Consider the following 16877-nt stretch of genomic DNA (forward strand, 5'->3'; position numbering starts at 1 on the left):
ACTGTATCCCCAGAACACAGCCCTGGCCCTGCACCCCCCTGGGAAGAGGTTGGTACAGCCCCACAGCAGGCAGCTTGCTGTAACCCCACACGCATCCTGGGCGGCACATGCCCTATATGCCTCTGTGCACAGCAGCCAGGAGCCACCTCCCTCTCCCCTGGAGGAACTGCCCGCAGTTCTGCTTGACACCTCACCCTGGCCTCCCCCAACCCCACTCCCTTCCTCACCACAGGGGCCTCAATCTGCCTCTACCCCCATACTCCTTCCCTCCCCCACATAGACTTGCAGGCTCTCCAAGCTGCCAGGCTGCATATTGGCTATCGGATTGGTATTGGCCAATTATGGCTGGTTAATAATTGGCCATTGGTATTAGCCAAAAAAATCTTTATTGGTACACCCCTACGTATAACTCAATGCTCATTTATGTTTGGGAGCCCAGCCAGGCTTGATCTCCTTCCAGGAAGGGAAAAGGAGAGGAGGAAATGGGTTAAAAGCTAAAATCTTGTGGAACTAAGAAGGGCAGGTCAAGGGAGGAGGGAAGCCTGCTGGAAGTATTTCAAAACAGTACATAGAAACCAGTATTTTCCTCAAAGCCATCTGTAGCACTGGGCATACTGGGACAGATTTGGGAGTTTGTGAAAGATCTGTGCTTTAAGGGGGTTGTGGGTAAACCTCTTTAACTCTGATGACAAGCAAATCTTGCTTTAGTATTTTAAGGCATCCAGTACATAATTTTAACATGGCTGGATGGTTCAATGGCTTTTTATGGGGAAAAACCATTAAATACTTCAATAATTGCTCAGTGAGCATTAGATATACCCACTGCATTCTTCTATTTTATGCATTTGATGTTTTTCTCAAAGTAAATTTGATACAGATGAAAGCTGAATGGTATCTTGTTTCTGTGTTTGGGTCTTTTGGCTGGTGTGAATATGTTGTATCAGCTCAAAATTACTTTCAGAAAAGACCCCAGCAACTCAGTTAACAAAAAAACAAATCCAGAATCTCACTGCAAAATCTGTTCTGTAAATTAAGACAGCCAAAAAAATTGTCCATCTAATACACTCAAGCTTTTCATATTGATAGTCTGGACTACATTAGCACAAGGGTAGGTTACCAGGTGTTTTTGAAACTGTTGGGAAATAATGAATGTTGTTTGTCATTGCATAAATGGTCAAGTATATATAGTATATATGGGTAGTTCCCATCCTATTCTTAAGATTAAGAACCAAAATTTTCAAGATTGACCATTTAAAAATAGGGAGCCTAAAATCACATTTTAGGACTCAATGACTTGACTTCCAGATATTCTTGATGCCTGTAATCCATATTGACTTTTTAGTAGAATTGAGGGTGATTTGCTTCTCTGAAAATCAGGCCACTTAGAGGCCTAGCTTTTTGCAAGTCTTAGGTTTGAACATTAAACTAGAATCCTAAATAGAAATAATCTTGAGCATCATATTCATGTGCATTTAATCCTATATTCAGCCTCTTAATCCCATTCTCTCTTTTTCTCTTTCCCAACCCTTTTTTTAAAAGTCCGCAGACTCTTTTGGCTGGTATGAATAAGTTCTTGTCTCAGCTTGAAATTACTTTCAGAAGAGACCCCAACAATTACAGACCAAGAATAAACAAACTCAACTCAATCAAGGTAAGAGAAACTGCCCTAAAGAAAAGACATGGTTTTGTCTAATGCAAGTAATAGCCTGAAAAATAAACAATGAAATGGAAAAATAACAGAACCTTGTAGTATTTTGCTATACAGCAGACAGAACTGAAAAGTGGGATGGGAAAGTAGAGCCAGAGTTGGCTTTTTTTCCTTCTTTTAATCCTCACTTTATATTACTTAAACTTGTATTTCATTTCTGGTCTTCAAATTTAGTTTGTCAGTGAGTGTTCTAAAGGGGAAGTATACTGATGCTGTTTCATTTTGGTTTTTTTAAGGATGTGGAACAAAAGAAGAGTGGAAACTACTTTTTCTTGGATGACTAAACATAAATCTGAGACTCTTCATTATCAGTTTATAGAAACACAAATTTAAAATCTGAACTTTTTTGTTGTATAAACTCAATCAGGTTTTAGAACACCCCACTCACTCTGGAGCTAAAATGTTATTGCTGTGTGTACCATCAGAGGCCAGTAGCAGCATAAACTCTAGTCTGAGCAACAGAAACTGCCACTTCTGTATTTTGGTGATGTGGCCATATTTCCAATGTAATGTTTCAAAATAGATACTTCTCAAAATATTATTGGTACAAACCTCTAGATTTTTCAAAATGTAGAAAGGTTTTCAATCCAAGTGTAACTTATTCATGTACCAAACGCTGACAAGATTTTTCCAATTTTAAAAATCTTTGAAGTTTACAAAGAAGACTGTCAAGCTACAGAAGCTGCTCATATTTTAAAAGCAAGGCTGAATCTCTCTGGGTGAGGGCTTCATAAATAAATATTCATCTAACATACAATTCTTGTTGTTGGTTACCTTGGCAGATGGTGTGTATGAGTTCTTGGCTCCTTATTTTCTAAACTATACAACATTCTTTAAGCATTTCTATAACAGGAAAGTATTTGCTCAGTCTTCAAATAGCTTACATCACAGTATATCTTTTGACTTACCCCTAACTGTTCATTGTTCTTAATAGAACAGAATCATTCTTTTAAAAAATACTTAAACCCCTTCCAATTTAACTTCTATAACTGAAACACTCTATGTTAAATCCAGATAGCCAAACACTAGGCTTATGGTAGGTACTGCTTTAATTGTGAGCATTAGTTGTGTGCTGTGCAGGCTTTTACAACAAGGTGGAGGAAGTAAAATGTCTTCAGCAAGACTCCATCTACTGCACAGAAGCAATGATAACCAGTTCTCAGAGGCTTTTGATCACTGTCACCATCTTATGCTGCTGCTGGGTTGCAAAAACTAGTTTAGGGGAAGTAGAAGTACCCAAACCATGTACGGTATCATATTAACAAGCTTGAATCTACTGACTTGAAATAATGTCACTTTTTTTCCAAGCCTTCTAAACAAATGCATAGGTCTTTGACAACTTTAAGTTATGTAAACATTTCTGAAATTAGTTCTAGCTGGGACCATATATTACTTAGAAAATAAGTTCTATCCAGAAGTCTGTTGACTTCTGTTTTTGAGAACAGAACATAAAGAAGATTGCTTCTATTCATATTCTCTATGCAATGTACTATGGAAGGTAAGTCTTGCATTGTGTTCTGAAACTCCAGGTATGAGCTGCTTTTTAACTGTGAAAGGTGATCCACAGTTTAGCATTCCCTGGTACATTGCCCCTCAAACAAATGTCCTGGCTTCATTAATCATAGTAGACAGTTATAACTGCCTTGGGAAGGGAGAATACTAGAGACTGCATCTCAAGTGCTGAGTAAATCTGAACCATGAGCTGGGAAAGGGGAAGAAAATGCAGCTAACATTGCTTACTTTATGCAGCTTATAGTCACTGCTGTGTACTACTTTTTACTTGTATCAGTGTCATTGTATTCTATACTCTTGACAAACCAAATTGCTTAGAAGCATAAAAAGTGAATTGGTGTAGTCCATTCTTAAGGCCTAATTGTCTTACTAACTTGAGTTCCTCACTCTGAAATTGGGAGGAGTGGTAACATCCAGAATAAACCTCACGAATTTGACTTTGCTTCCCATCAAGGACTTGTCTGAACAATGTCAGTGGCAGATTTCATGGAGGGGTGGAACTGAATGAGTCTCATCCATCTGAGTCTGCAGTTGCACTTCAGAGCCAAAAGTTGTTTTCGAGGCAGCTGCAAACACATCGCCAGTGGGTCTGAGGACAGCTGTGGGACATAACTCTGAGACAGCTTCACAGACAACTTTTCTGGCTCTGGAGTGGGTCAGTGAATGCAGGTGGCCACTGACCTACACTAAAGTGTTTTTTTCCATCTAGTATCCTGTTCATTATTCCCAGGTTAACTTTGAATGAACTGTTCTTTCAGAATTTTCTCAGGTACATGGAACTTAACAATTTAGTTAACCTGTTGGCATTGTAGCTTGAACATCCAAGAAATACCGTTTCTTTGCTTGACTGCCAGTATAAAAGAAAGTTTGATCTGGGAGTAACATGATCTGCTGCCTTAAAAACCCAGTTGAAGAGATCTGAGTTTGAGCAAATGAATTTATGGGAGCATGAGATCCAGCTACTGAGCAATCTCTACTAGAGATCTTCAGGTGGATTATGGTAGTATCCTGTCAGATATTTCTGGGTGCTTTGGAAATGGAGTTAGAGGAAACATATCCTTTCAGATCTTGGCCGTTTGCTCTTTCATCAGACATTAGAAAGCTAGGCACTGAACATCAAGGCAAGCAAATCTAGTGCATATAGTACCTCCTGTCCCTCTCTGTAGAGATGTATTGATACTGGGGTCTATTACAGCAAGCAAAGCCTATCAGAGGTGAATACATAAAGATGTGAAGAATGTCTAAGCTTGTGGGGTGCACTCCTATACTACTTCCAATAGTATTTCCAGTTAATTGGCTATGTATTTGAACTGGCATAGGCTGCTTTTCAGTCAGGTTTTTTCAAGTAATCCCTTGAGGTTCATGGACTACAAGATATCCTAATTCCCTGGAAAGGTACAGCTGATTATTCCAGTAGTAGTAGATGGTAGTGTAGACTGTAGACACAAGGGCAAGTTGCATGAAAGGGCCAGAAAGATGGATGCCTGCCAGTCCAATCTACATACCACTCCCAGCTCAGGCTTATAATAATAAAGTGTCATCAGGAAAACAGGTGGGGATCCTTTCCTGTTAGCAATTTAAGAATGAAAAAAGCACTTTGGGGTTAAATGCATAGCCTGGCATTCTCATGGTAATTGTTGAGGCAGTACCCTCTAGGTGGTAACCACTGGTAGTGTGAAGGATGTCACCTGAGATCACGTATTCAAAATTGGTGCTGTAAAGTTTGTGTTAGATGTGGATGGTACCACAACATGCCCCAGATTAAGCAATGCCAAAGTAACTAGTTACACTGTAGCTGGCTCCGAGGCACATGAAGGTGGTTGGATATGGAGTCTCTTTGTACGAGTGTTAGTTTATTATGAAAACACTGCTTTATTTCTGGTGGTGCACTCCTCTGTAGTCCTGAGAGTTCCTAGCAGGTATCAGCCCCTACTTTTTCCATAAAATAAAGCCAGATATCAAAGCACTTCCATTGGGAATTGGTCTAGGGTATTCTGGAAGGAGTAGACTGAGATTAGGAGCAATTTATCAAAAGTTAAATTAAGGCAGTGGCAGCACAAAGTTCTTTCATACTAGTCCAGGTTAACAAAAAGTGTTATCTGCTAAACCTCACTAGTGGGCATTGCAACCTCTTCAAGAGGGGTAATACTTAAAACAGGATGACTTTAGATCTGGTATTTCAAGCCTGTCAGAGTAAAAGACTCCCAGTTGTTGCTATATGAACTATTCTAGTATCTTAATGCTAGTGTATAATTTTCATAGGACATCTGGTAAGAATTTTGATAATGGAAGCAATGTTTCATAGTAACATTTGGGGAGAAGAGAGCATTTCAGTCTGCCCCGACCAAATACAGGACAAACCTGTAAGAAGATGGGGGGGAAAGGTAGGTAAATTCTTCTAGTTAAGGCACAATCTAGTAGTGTTGTGTTCTTCAAAAGATTTCAGGCTTTGGATTGCAGTGAGAATAGTATTTAACATTTTTATTTTCAAAATAGTAAACGCATTACTATATCAATTTGGGAAGTATTGGTCAAAACTTTTTCTCTTTTAGATTCTGCTACAACAAAGCACCACTATCAGCCTGTGAAATAAATAGAACTCATTAAATGCTATCCTGAATCAGGCAGTTAAATACATGAGAGATTCATGATCAAATTTAACAGCAAGGCCAAATGATTTAACTATAAAAGGAGATACCGTCAGTCTGTTCCTTTCTGGTTTTCTTTATCTAACCAACTTAAAGAAGAAAGTTTATAGAGGTTAGTTAACTTGGGTACCAGGTAGTCTGCCAGGCAGAACTACTACATAGTTCAGTAATACATACAGCTGTATATAGGTTTTTAGCAGACTAGAGTCAAGGGTAGTTAAAGACGAAATGTTTTAATATTTTTTTTTATATACACAATGCAGCATCACACCATAAAGGCATTAAATATTTTATACATTCAGATACTTTCAAAACACTTTTCTTGGCTACAAAAAAATATAGAACATAGAAAAAGACCATTGAATATAATATATACAAAAGTGATATGATAGCATAATTTCAGACCTTTCAAGAGGTGTATTGTTACACATAACTTCACATATTCATCAACTGTACTCAGTGTGAGGCCAGATTTAACATTGCCAAGTTCTGTCATTCAAGTAATTTCAACCAAAAATGGTGTTTGCAGCATTAGGACATGCACGTCTCTCCTACAATACCATGTATATATTGCTCAAAGTGTTACGGTGCCATTGTGCGAGGTATGGAATGCCTCCTGGCTTAAATGTGAGCTGAGGAGGCTCAGTGTCTTTAAAGGCCTGTCTTGCAGGCTGTTCCAGAATTGTGTGTGGGGTCAGAGGGAAAGGTGTTAAAACAAGCTGTATCTAGCTAGATAAAAAAATAAGTGAGATACACTGAATTGAAAGACTTTGCTTATACATTGCTTGACTTGCTTGGACAAGGGAAAAGCAAGCAGTTAGGCTTTAGGTACGTAGTGGCTCACCCCTGAAACAAACTCAGGACAGATATTAATAGACCATACGTCCACTAACTTGACCAGTACAGGTTGCCTTAACCAAAAGGAAAAATAGTAACCTTTAAGAACTGAAGACAGCTGCTAAAATATTCTGTTGAAGTTCATTGCTTAAGTTTTCAATTAGCTAAAGTAATTTCTGAACTGTTTTCAGCCAATTTTGTTGAGCTTGCTTTAAGTTGACACTCGTTTTTATCCAACTATCAATTGTTGGTTTACACAAGAAAATACTTTATCAAGTAAACCAGTGAAAAGAGAAGGAATTAACAGAAATATGTAATGAAGAAGATAGCTGCAACAGAATGCCAGTTATGGCTGCCAGGACAGGATGGTCTAAATTCGGGATTCTAGCATTGCTGCAGCTGCAGTGTTAGCAACAGTAGGAATTCAAAGCAAGATGGGGACAATGAGAATAGGACATAGTAGAAAGCACCTGCTGGGCAGGAAAATATTTAGAGATTAAACTGTGCATTGTACCACATGACATGAGAGTGTATAGGCCTTGGCTCCTACAGGAAGCTAGCTGTAGAGTTTAAATAACCTGTTGTGCTCAAGGGAGACGTGCACTGAAAGAGTAGATTGTCCCCAGAAGCATGGGCCTATTAGCAATGAAATACAGTAGTACTAAGAGAAGAAAAGGCACAAAATGAAGATCAAAGCAAGAAAGCAATTCAAGCTATGCAAGTCTTTGTTTAGGAACAGACTCCCACCCTTTGGTCAAGAAAAAAAAGCAATTATTTGGAAGTTATACTTAAGGCTTTCTGATTAGGTGACATTTAAGATAATTGTTCTTGTCCACATTAAGTCAAACTTCCTCTGATATTGAAGCCAATTCCTTGAAGAAATACTTAAAAGTACTTTCACCTGCAGCTTTAAAAAGTATGTTTTGTAGATGGAGAACCTGCAGTCAAGTTACTAGACAATAGACAATGTTGTTTCCCAGGTCTTATGCCCTACTGTGCACCACATGGCCTCCCTCTTTAAAAACGCCAAAATAAGTCTATTCTAATTTCAGTGTTTTTATACAAAATAAAGCCAAAAAAGATGAGAAGGTAGCAACCTCAACATTAACTTTTTATCAAGGTCTTTAACTGAAAATGCTATTTCTAAAGTGTCTCAGCATACAAATCAACTTTCAGACACCAGAACAAAAAAAAAAGCCAACTTGGAAAGTTACTGACCCATGGTAGTCCACACAAAGTAGCTTTTCAGCTATATTTATACCTTTAAAGTAAGTAAGAGTTCAGCATCTCCTTTGGTGAACATTTACCTGCTGTTACTACCTGCATACGGAAAGGCTATCAAATGCAACCTGCAAAGACAATAGAGCTTGCTCCCCTTTTCTTGGAGTCCTTAAGGATATGAATATTTTTATTCCAGTTTGGTTTTTCAGTTAGAAATAAGTTTAGAGAAACACCTGTCAGGCTGGGTGTATACAGTGAGCACTTGCTCATATAGCTTCAAATGACATATGGGCAACCTATTGTTGGTATAAACTGAATTACCCATGCCAGGCCTTCTGCCAAGATGACTGTCAGAAGCATGAAAACTGCACTCCTAACATGTCTAAGACTTGCCAATACAGACCAGGTTTTAAGAGACAAAAACCTGGAAGGTATCAGAGTCAAGGGTGAAAGCCGAGGAAAGAATTTTTAGACTTCAACTCTGGGCTTTCTGTTTGTTAATTCCTATTTATTTTGATGGCAAAATTTTAAGTGAGACATGACAAGGTTTCACTTCCCTTGTATCTTTGATTAAGCTGATATGCCTGCATTCAACAAGGTGCCTAAAGCACATGCTAAACATTCAGAGTAGCCATCTTGACTAATCGGATTCATCTGCTTGAAAACCATGATCAACCAGGACAGTAGAGCTGGCAAGCAATCTTAGACCTTCCTTTCCTCAAGTCTTCCAACTAGACAAGAGTAGACCGGCCTTAACCCTCCCCCCAACCCTTCCAAATAATGGGAAAAAAAGAGAAGCAAGGTCAGGGGTGGGGAAAGCCTCCAACTATCACACATTTCAGATGTCAAACCATCTTAGATGATTAGCAAAGTAAGGGACAGGCTCAGTCTTTTGCAGGTCACCTTTGAAAGGGGAAAAAAAAAGAACAAAAACCACATAGCAGTACACTTCACAATTTACCAACATGCTCCTGTTTTCATCATTCCCTGAGGAAAAAGTCTAGAAAGAGCACTTTCTGACTTGAGATAAAGAATAGCAGTCCATAAAACCTAGATGAGGAAATGTTTAGTCTAATGCCCATTCAATGTGCAGGAAAAACTACCATGACATTGGATAGGGCTCACAGCATAGCAGTCTAAAGAGCAAAATAGCTACAGAATATGAAGAGAAGCTTCCTTAGCCTTATTCATTAAGCCTCAACCCATAATCACTGAATGTGAATAAAGTTTAAAAGCATAGTTAGTATATACCCTTTCAGCATGTTAGTTCTCAACAGCAACTCTACAGGGTAAGACTAAATTTCATTCCAAAAAGAATTTTTTTTCCACTCAAATAGGTTGGTCTTTTTCAGGTAAAAAGAGAACAACCCTTAGAAATCACTATGAATGCTAATTTGCATATATTATTTTGCGAAGTGCCTAAACGCTAATTGCTGTTCAGTGGTCACTTCATGAGTTCAGCTTTGTAGCAGAACTCAGCAGCTGACAATACAATGGCAATCCACTAAATTCTGCTGATACATACCATTAGTAGTTAGCAACAGAACCAGAAGACTAATCTGACAAATGTTATTACACCAGTGGTTAAAAATATATAATTTAGAAAGAAAGTGAAAGGAAAAACATTTATTTTTAATTGGGTGTTTTATACATGGCATGCATCTGAAAAGAATTACTTTGTCACAGCTATCACTCAAGTTTCCTGATCAAAGGTATGCAATCTCAGACATGAATAAAAGGGCACCATCACCTTATACACTGGTATATACAGAGATATAAAAATATACACAATGGTTAATTATACAAAGCAACAGAGCTGAGTGGATATTGTGCACACTGCACTGTCTGCGTTTGGATAGCTGAATTCCAAACAGCAAACACGATCAGAAACACTGCAGCCATCATCATCTTTAGGGGTCTGAAGACACAGCAATCAGAATTTTGACACACAGTGAAAAAATATAAGGCAAAAGCCACTTTCTTCTAAACTCTAGGGAATATATATATATATATTGTGAAAGTACACCTATCTTGTTTTAAAAAGTAGTTCCAGCAATGAGTTGTACATGCAAAGCATAACAGATTTGCATCATAGTGCAACAACAAGAACAAAAAGCTGAACAGTAGCATTTAATACAAACTTAAAAAAAGGTAACGTATTTTATGCATCTCTCAAAATATTAGGATTTGTCAGTGCATTAGTGTTAAAGTGGCATAAAAAAAAACCTTCTGCTATTAACAGATGCAGAATTATTTTGGAAATGCATAGCATCTACATTTTTATTGTCTTTGTAATTAGTTTGTTGGCATAGGCACCATTCTAGTCACACCAGCATTACGAATTCTTGGTGGAAACAGCCATTCCATTGAATTTCCTATCAATTCACACACAGCTACTCTTGACTGCTTACTTCTATTTTGATTTCAACAAATGCTTTTTAAAATTCAAAAATATACCCTATGAATATTAAAAGAACTATATACAACATACCTAAGACACAAGGTTAGCTGGCTGCCATACATGTAACGCATTAAAGAGAAAACATTCAAGTTTGACAGATTTTGAGATGAAAGGCCTTTGGGTTGGAAGCATGTCAAAGACAACAGTGCGGTAGGCTGAGAATTCCTTTAGCTCAGTTTAAAACTAAGGCATTTTATGATAAAATACACATTTATATTTGGTGCAATGTTGCTAATCAATTTAGACTCTAGGTCATGTCAAATGCTCTATTTCTGTCAATCTACTAAATATTTTAAACCATCTTACTGTATCACAAACTCAAACCTTTGGGGGCAGGGGAAAGAGTTCAATGCTAAACCTATACTGTTTTTATAGTTTAAATAATAGCCTTATTCTCTACTTTTCAGATACTTGGAAAAAATTCTAAACCAAAACAAACTTCAAGTTGCTAAGAAACTAGATGTTCAGAGTTTGTTTCCCCCTAGGCCTCACTTCCAGCGTACCCTTAACTTAAAAACAAAACTAACCCCCGCACCCCCAAAAAAAACAACTCACCGCACACTTGGGAAGATTTAGAAATCTCTACTTCAAACTAGTTTTTGCATCTGAAGCTGTCCAATAAACATTCCTATTCCTATAAACATCCCAGTAAGCATTCCTATGTTTGATGTCCCCTCTGACCATCTCCCAGGGTTGCCCTCCTTTTATCATTCCTATATGGCCTCCCTCTAAAGTTTCGATGATACTGGTAACCTTCATCTCTGCCTCTGCTGGGTGGTCCTTTCCAGGCTTCCTCACCTCTTGGATATTGGTATCCTCCCCTGCTAGGATAGCCCCATTCATTTCTAGGCCTCCTGCCACCTCCATAGGTCTGACTATAAAATTGCTTCGGTCTGCCACTTCTCAGCATATCGGACACTTCACGTTCATCTTCAGAGCTCTCTTCTTTTGTTCTCTGGGCCCTACTTTCTCCAGAACTGGTCTGTACATTACCCGCAGTCTTGGGATCTCTGGCTTTGTCTGCTTTTTCCTTACGACTGGGAAGGGTACTTTTCAGTTCATTTTTTGATGGCTCCGATAACGATGGTGAAGCACTTGACATCATTGTCTGTCTCTCAACACCCTGTATTTGTGGAGACCGGTTTGGTAATCCAGCCTTTGCTTGTTCAGCAGAAGCAGTAGTACATATCTGCTCCATCTTAGGCACCCTGGCTGAGGTTTCATTCAAGATATCACATTCACTGTGCACACTAGCCACAGGGGGTGGCACAGTATTGGAGCTACTGTCACTTTTAGTCTTCTGTACCTGCTCCACAAAACTTGTTACAGGAACTGGGGAACTGCCTTCTTTAGCCAAATATAAGTTTTCTGAGGTGGTAGCAGTTGCCCCCTTGTCCTCAGGTGACATGACAACGTTAGGTCTCACCACTGAATTTTCAATAAAACCCTGAAACGGGTACCCATACCAAAAATGAGGAAAGAAAGGAGGAGCTATTGGAACAGCTCCTAGAAACTGACTGTGTCCAAAGGGTGGTTGTGGGAACATATTTTTCCCTCTCAGTGAATCATCATAATCAGTATGAAGACCTTGCACTGGATTTTCAGACTCTACACAGACTGGTCCTTGACTTTCTGAAACCTGAGCTGTAGATATAAGCAGAGGCAGTGATGGAGACCTATTGTCAACCTGTGAACTCTGACCATTACATCTGGCCTCACTCTGCACAGGAAAGTGCCTGTTTGTTTGTGCAGTTTCACTTTCATTTGGAGTCAGCAGGGTCTCCTGGAACCAAGGGTTGTGTGGATATACAGGAACTGAAACATTTGGGTACATTCTACAAGCAGCTACGTAGGCCTGGTGCAGAGGGTACAAATAAGAATGTGGTGCCCACATGGGACAGCTGTATGCCTGTAAAATAAAGAAATGCTTCAGTCTACAGTATTAAAACAAGTAAAAATACTGCACTAAATGGCATTAGTTGAAACCTAGTCATTTTTTTCCAAGACAGAAATTTGAGATATTTGTTGTTTTAGTCGCATTCTTATTTTTAAATGTGTGTCTCCCTATTGCTGTGGGGAAAAAAGGTAAGAACTGGAAATAGATCATTGAATACATTTTTAATGTTTAAATATAAACTTTTGGGATAACGAACTGAGCTGTAACAATAGTTTCTATGGAACAGAACTAACTGTTCCATGAGTAAGTCCACTCAAGGCAGACATGGACAGGCTGCCAAGAGTTTTAATCAGTGCCTCTGTGGCACAAGTGTACATTAAGTCTAAATCTAATTCCCAGATCTGCCCTATTTGACTTGTGAGCAGTTCTACTCTTGACTGGTAAGAAAGGATACTGTGACTTAACTATTAAACAGAACAATCAGGGAGGTATCCTCTGACATCCCTAAACTGATGGCAGATGCCACGGATAGGACGACAGGACATAGCTCACTCTAGTCATACCTTGTTCACATGCTCTCTTTCTAAAGTAGGACTGTCCAACAGGTGGCCCATGGGCCACATCCAGCCCCTGAGGGCTTAGCATGTTGTTGCTGGTCCAGGTGCCACTCCCTCCACCACTGTCCTGCTGCTATTGCCACCCTAGTCTCCTGGGTTAGCCCCTCCCTTCTCCAGCTTCTGCTTCCTGCCCCTGTCCTCTGGAGGTGGGGTGGCCCAACACACACCCCGTGGCTGTGGGGTTCAGAGGGACTACATGGCATTATGTGGGGCTGCTGGTGTGTTCCAGTGGGGGTGGGGTGCAAGGGAAGGAAAGGTGTAGCCTCCTGATCACTCAGAAGTTGGACAGCTATAATCTAAAACATCTACTCCTGCTGTCAGAGACAGATACTGGGCTTGATGGTCTACTGGTCTGACCCAATACGACACACATGTTCTTATGACCAGTAGATGGTGCTGAAAGACAAGGTGACAGACTTCACCAGGGATCACAATACTGTCAGTGCACATCATAATCCAAAAGAGAGAGTCAGGAAATATTTAGATCTATGAAATGAAAACATTTTTTCCTAACATAACATGATACTAATAACCTGATAATTTTCTGAAAATTAAACTGGATTTTGATCAACTATAAAACTTATCAACACTGACTTTTCATTTTTTAATTGGAGCTGGACATATTTTTTCAACTTTGTTAATTAACTCCTCCACACTCAAAGCACTGCATTCTATAACTGAAGGGTCCCAAGTTTGAGTTCAGAGCATATTTTATAGTGAAATTTAAAATTTTAACGGGGATGGGTGCAGGATGGAAAAAAATGATAGAAACTACAATGTCATGGTGTCACTCTAGACAACACAACTATTTAAACTGTATAAGGTTAGGAGCACATGCTGTTAATTTAAAACTTCAGAACTGACTAGATGCCAAAAATATGCCAGTATAAGATTATACCATGTCAGTGGTACTAATAAAATAGCCTGTGTGAACACTTACTCCAAAATGATCGACTTCTTCCAGTTTGCCTATACTTAAGTAACATATTTCCACATCAAATTAGTATTCGATAGGTTAAAGAACATGTTATGTGGAATGTGTATGGCCATAATAAAAATAGGAGCAAATTCGACTCAATGGCAGTACTCCTACCAAAGCATCCTAGTGTTTATAGGTAGCAACAAGATGACTTGGTTTTTGGCTGCTTGCAGATGTTAAAAAAAAAGAAACAACACAACAAAAAATAGCACTTTTTAGTAAGCCCAGTGCATGCCTAAGAGGCAGTCTGTTAGTTGGATCCAGCTCACTCACTGTCTGTATAGATCAGGAGCTTTAGTGGGGCTTTTTTTGCACTTTCATATAATAGCCGATTGGCTCAGATTTACATAAAAGTACCAAAAAGCTCTACTGAAGCGCCCTATCTATACAGATGCCATGAAACCGGGAAGCACTAATGTGTTGCTTCTTCCAGTAAAGCATGTTTTGGGGTTGTTGGGTTGTTTTTTTTTAAAACGTCTGCAAGCAGTCTTTATGAACGGACACTACTTTTGAAATTTATTACTTAGGCCATACAGAGTTTTGTTAGGTTTTCTTAACATATGCATTTCCAGATTTTCAAAATGCTTCATCTTCTCTTTAATAATCTTCACTCTGAACACCCTGTATGTTTCCAATAGTTGTTTTCTGATAACTATAGCCCTGATCCCAATTCATGCTACGCTAATACAAGGTCAACTATTTTCTCATAACGGTATGTTTTACCCTTAAATTATTAAATGCATTTTTACATCCTTAACTCCATCTAAGTGAAGCAGTATGGAAACAAGAACCAGGATACAACACCTAGAGAAAAACCTAGGTCTTCTTCAGTCATTTGGTTCCCTTTTAAAGTTCAATGTCAAATGATTGGTGATTCTTAATTCACCAGGGTTTCACTTCCTACATACACCTTTTACAATCTGCTCTGCGTGCTCGGTCTCATTAAAAATCTTTGAAATACATACACTATACTGAATGTAAAATGGGGGGGGAATTACAAAACATGAAAATGAAGAATTAAGTCAGTGTGGAGGACCTGAACCCCTCTGAAATGATGCTTTATCTTTGAGTTTTATTTCTATTAGATACTTAATTTTGGGGTCTCCACCAAAATCGGCAGTGGATGAATACCTTTCACTTCATGGTTTGCTGCAGGTGTGGACTGTTTCATAGATTTTAGGGTTGGAAGGGATCTATTAAATCGAGTCTGACACCCTGTCCTGGGCAGGAAAAGGTGCTGGGGTCATGACCCCAGCCAGGCATTTGTCCAATCTCCTCTTAAATACCTCCCAGGAAGGAAGTTACCTGGCCTAACAGGTAACTTTGGCAACTCTTCAAGCCTCAGTTCCCTATATCTGTAAAGAGGGGAATAACAATACTGACCTCCTATGTAAAGGATTTTGAGATCTATGAATGAAAGGAAATGTAATAACCACATATTATTATGGACATACTTTCTATTTTAATATGAGCCAAACAACCATAAGACGGTAATGATTTTTCGTTGCTTTTGATTTGGGCTGGATTTCAGCAACCTAGAGGCTAAAATGGATCCAAAACCCCAAATCATTTGATCCCTGTAAAACTGAGAAAACTGCTATTATTAAATCAAATTTTTGCTTCTTCCCTCTATTAAATTACCATTTTTTGAATGCAGAAAGGATAATCCCACCAATAGAAATCTGGATATTTACCTTTATACCAAGATTGAAGAAAAATCGAAGAATACTTTTATCTAGGAGAAAACATCATTAATCAATTAAAACGTTTAAAAGGACATTGCATGCACTTCCCTCCCCTGAGAAATCAGGTCTCATCTTTGGTGGTTTTCAGCTACAAGCTGCATTGGACAATTTCAATTTCAGCATTTAAACCACTACTGCAGCCTGCTAGTTTGACTTCCTTGGGACTGATGTAAGTGATTGGGAACTCTACTGCAGTTTTAAATTTCAGTTTTAACAGAACTACTTCCCAGTTTCTGGATTAGCAGAGAATGTTCATGAACTTGTTTTCTTCTGAGGATGCCACAACATTTTCCCAAGCCAAAAAAGAAATTGCTGAGCGAGCTTCAAAATTTTTATTAAAGTAACATGAAATTCCATCTGCTACTTTCACTGTTGTAAAAGGGGACAGATGTCTGGTCAAAGAAATCTCTAAAAAATATAAAACTGCATATGATCAGAAATTTGGTGAAACTGATGTCGCAAGTAAAGAACCATGAAAAGGTTCACAATAGGATTGTCATCACTTGAAATAACTTACACGTTGGCAATGAAAGCTAAGGTGCACACAAGTTATTTAAAAAAGAAATAGAGTTCTAACACAACAATTATTAAAATGGTTGACATAAATCAACCAATATATTAAGGAACTCCTTCCATTCTATTTCATCCAGATGTTGTGTTCTTAAACAAAGATTGTCCATGGTGGGGGCAGAAAAGAAAGAGCAAGATCTAAAATTATAAAAAAAGTGTTTCTTACCCTTAGGCAGATCATCTCCAGTACTGCATAGGGAGTAAGGTGGTGCAATGGCTCTCTCTCCCTTTTCATTAAAAGGGAATCCAGGGTACAGTGGGTCCTGATAAGGATTCAGTGTCTGAGGCAAAGGCATTAAAGGCTGGTTAACCGCTTGTACAGACACAGGAACTCCGGCAACTGGAGCAGATGTTACCTGAGCCTGGGATACAACGGAATCGGGCCCCGTTGTCGGAGGCGGCATCAATGACGAAACAGGCATTTGGCCTGGAATACCTAGACAAAGGAAAACATGAAAGAAACAAACATCTAACTTGGGTGAAGGACATTAACAAGAGCTAGACAGAGCAAAGGATCAAGCATATAAAGAGTAATATTTTTGATGATAAGGAAATAGCTCTACATTAAAAAAATGAAATTGAGCGAAGGCAAATTTAGGCAAAACAACCTTCAAAGTGGAAAAGTCTTTTCTAAAAAAAAGAAAACCCATCATTTCAATTATTTAACACTCCCCCCCCCCCC

General features: G+C 38.8%; 2 protein-coding genes across 4 annotated transcripts in view; one reads left to right on the forward strand and one right to left on the reverse strand.

Annotated features, from left to right (window-relative positions):
• ABCE1 (ATP binding cassette subfamily E member 1) overlaps nucleotides 1–2462 on the forward strand; it is a 30659-nt gene extending 28197 nt beyond the window's left edge. For both annotated transcript variants that reach the window (XM_019522145.1, XM_019522144.1), the window contains exons 17-18: nucleotides 1540–1651; nucleotides 1945–2462. In XM_019522145.1, the coding sequence (XP_019377690.1) occupies nucleotides 1540–1651; nucleotides 1945–1992 (160 nt within the window). In that variant the 3' untranslated portion in view covers nucleotides 1993–2462. The remainder of the gene's footprint in view (nucleotides 1–1539; nucleotides 1652–1944) is intronic.
• A 3623-nt stretch (nucleotides 2463–6085) lies between these two features.
• OTUD4 (OTU deubiquitinase 4) overlaps nucleotides 6086–16877 on the reverse strand; it is a 72936-nt gene continuing 62144 nt past the window's right edge. Inside the window, exons 18-21 of one of the 2 annotated variants that reach the window (XM_019522143.1) lie at nucleotides 16552–16631; nucleotides 16362–16476; nucleotides 15575–15615; nucleotides 9251–12296 (exon numbers count right to left, since the gene is read on the reverse strand). In XM_019522143.1, coding sequence (XP_019377688.1) covers nucleotides 11046–12296; nucleotides 15575–15615; nucleotides 16362–16476; nucleotides 16552–16631 — 1487 coding nt within the window. In that variant the 3' untranslated portion in view covers nucleotides 9251–11045. Of the gene's footprint in view, nucleotides 12297–15574; nucleotides 15616–16361; nucleotides 16632–16877 lie in introns of both variants that reach the window. The other variant, XM_019522142.1, reaches the window with a different exon arrangement.

This window comes from Gavialis gangeticus, unplaced genomic scaffold (assembly GCF_001723915.1).
Source record: "Gavialis gangeticus isolate Ggan-Ray unplaced genomic scaffold, GavGan_comp1, whole genome shotgun sequence".
Lineage (NCBI taxonomy): Eukaryota > Metazoa > Chordata > Crocodylia > Gavialidae > Gavialis > Gavialis gangeticus.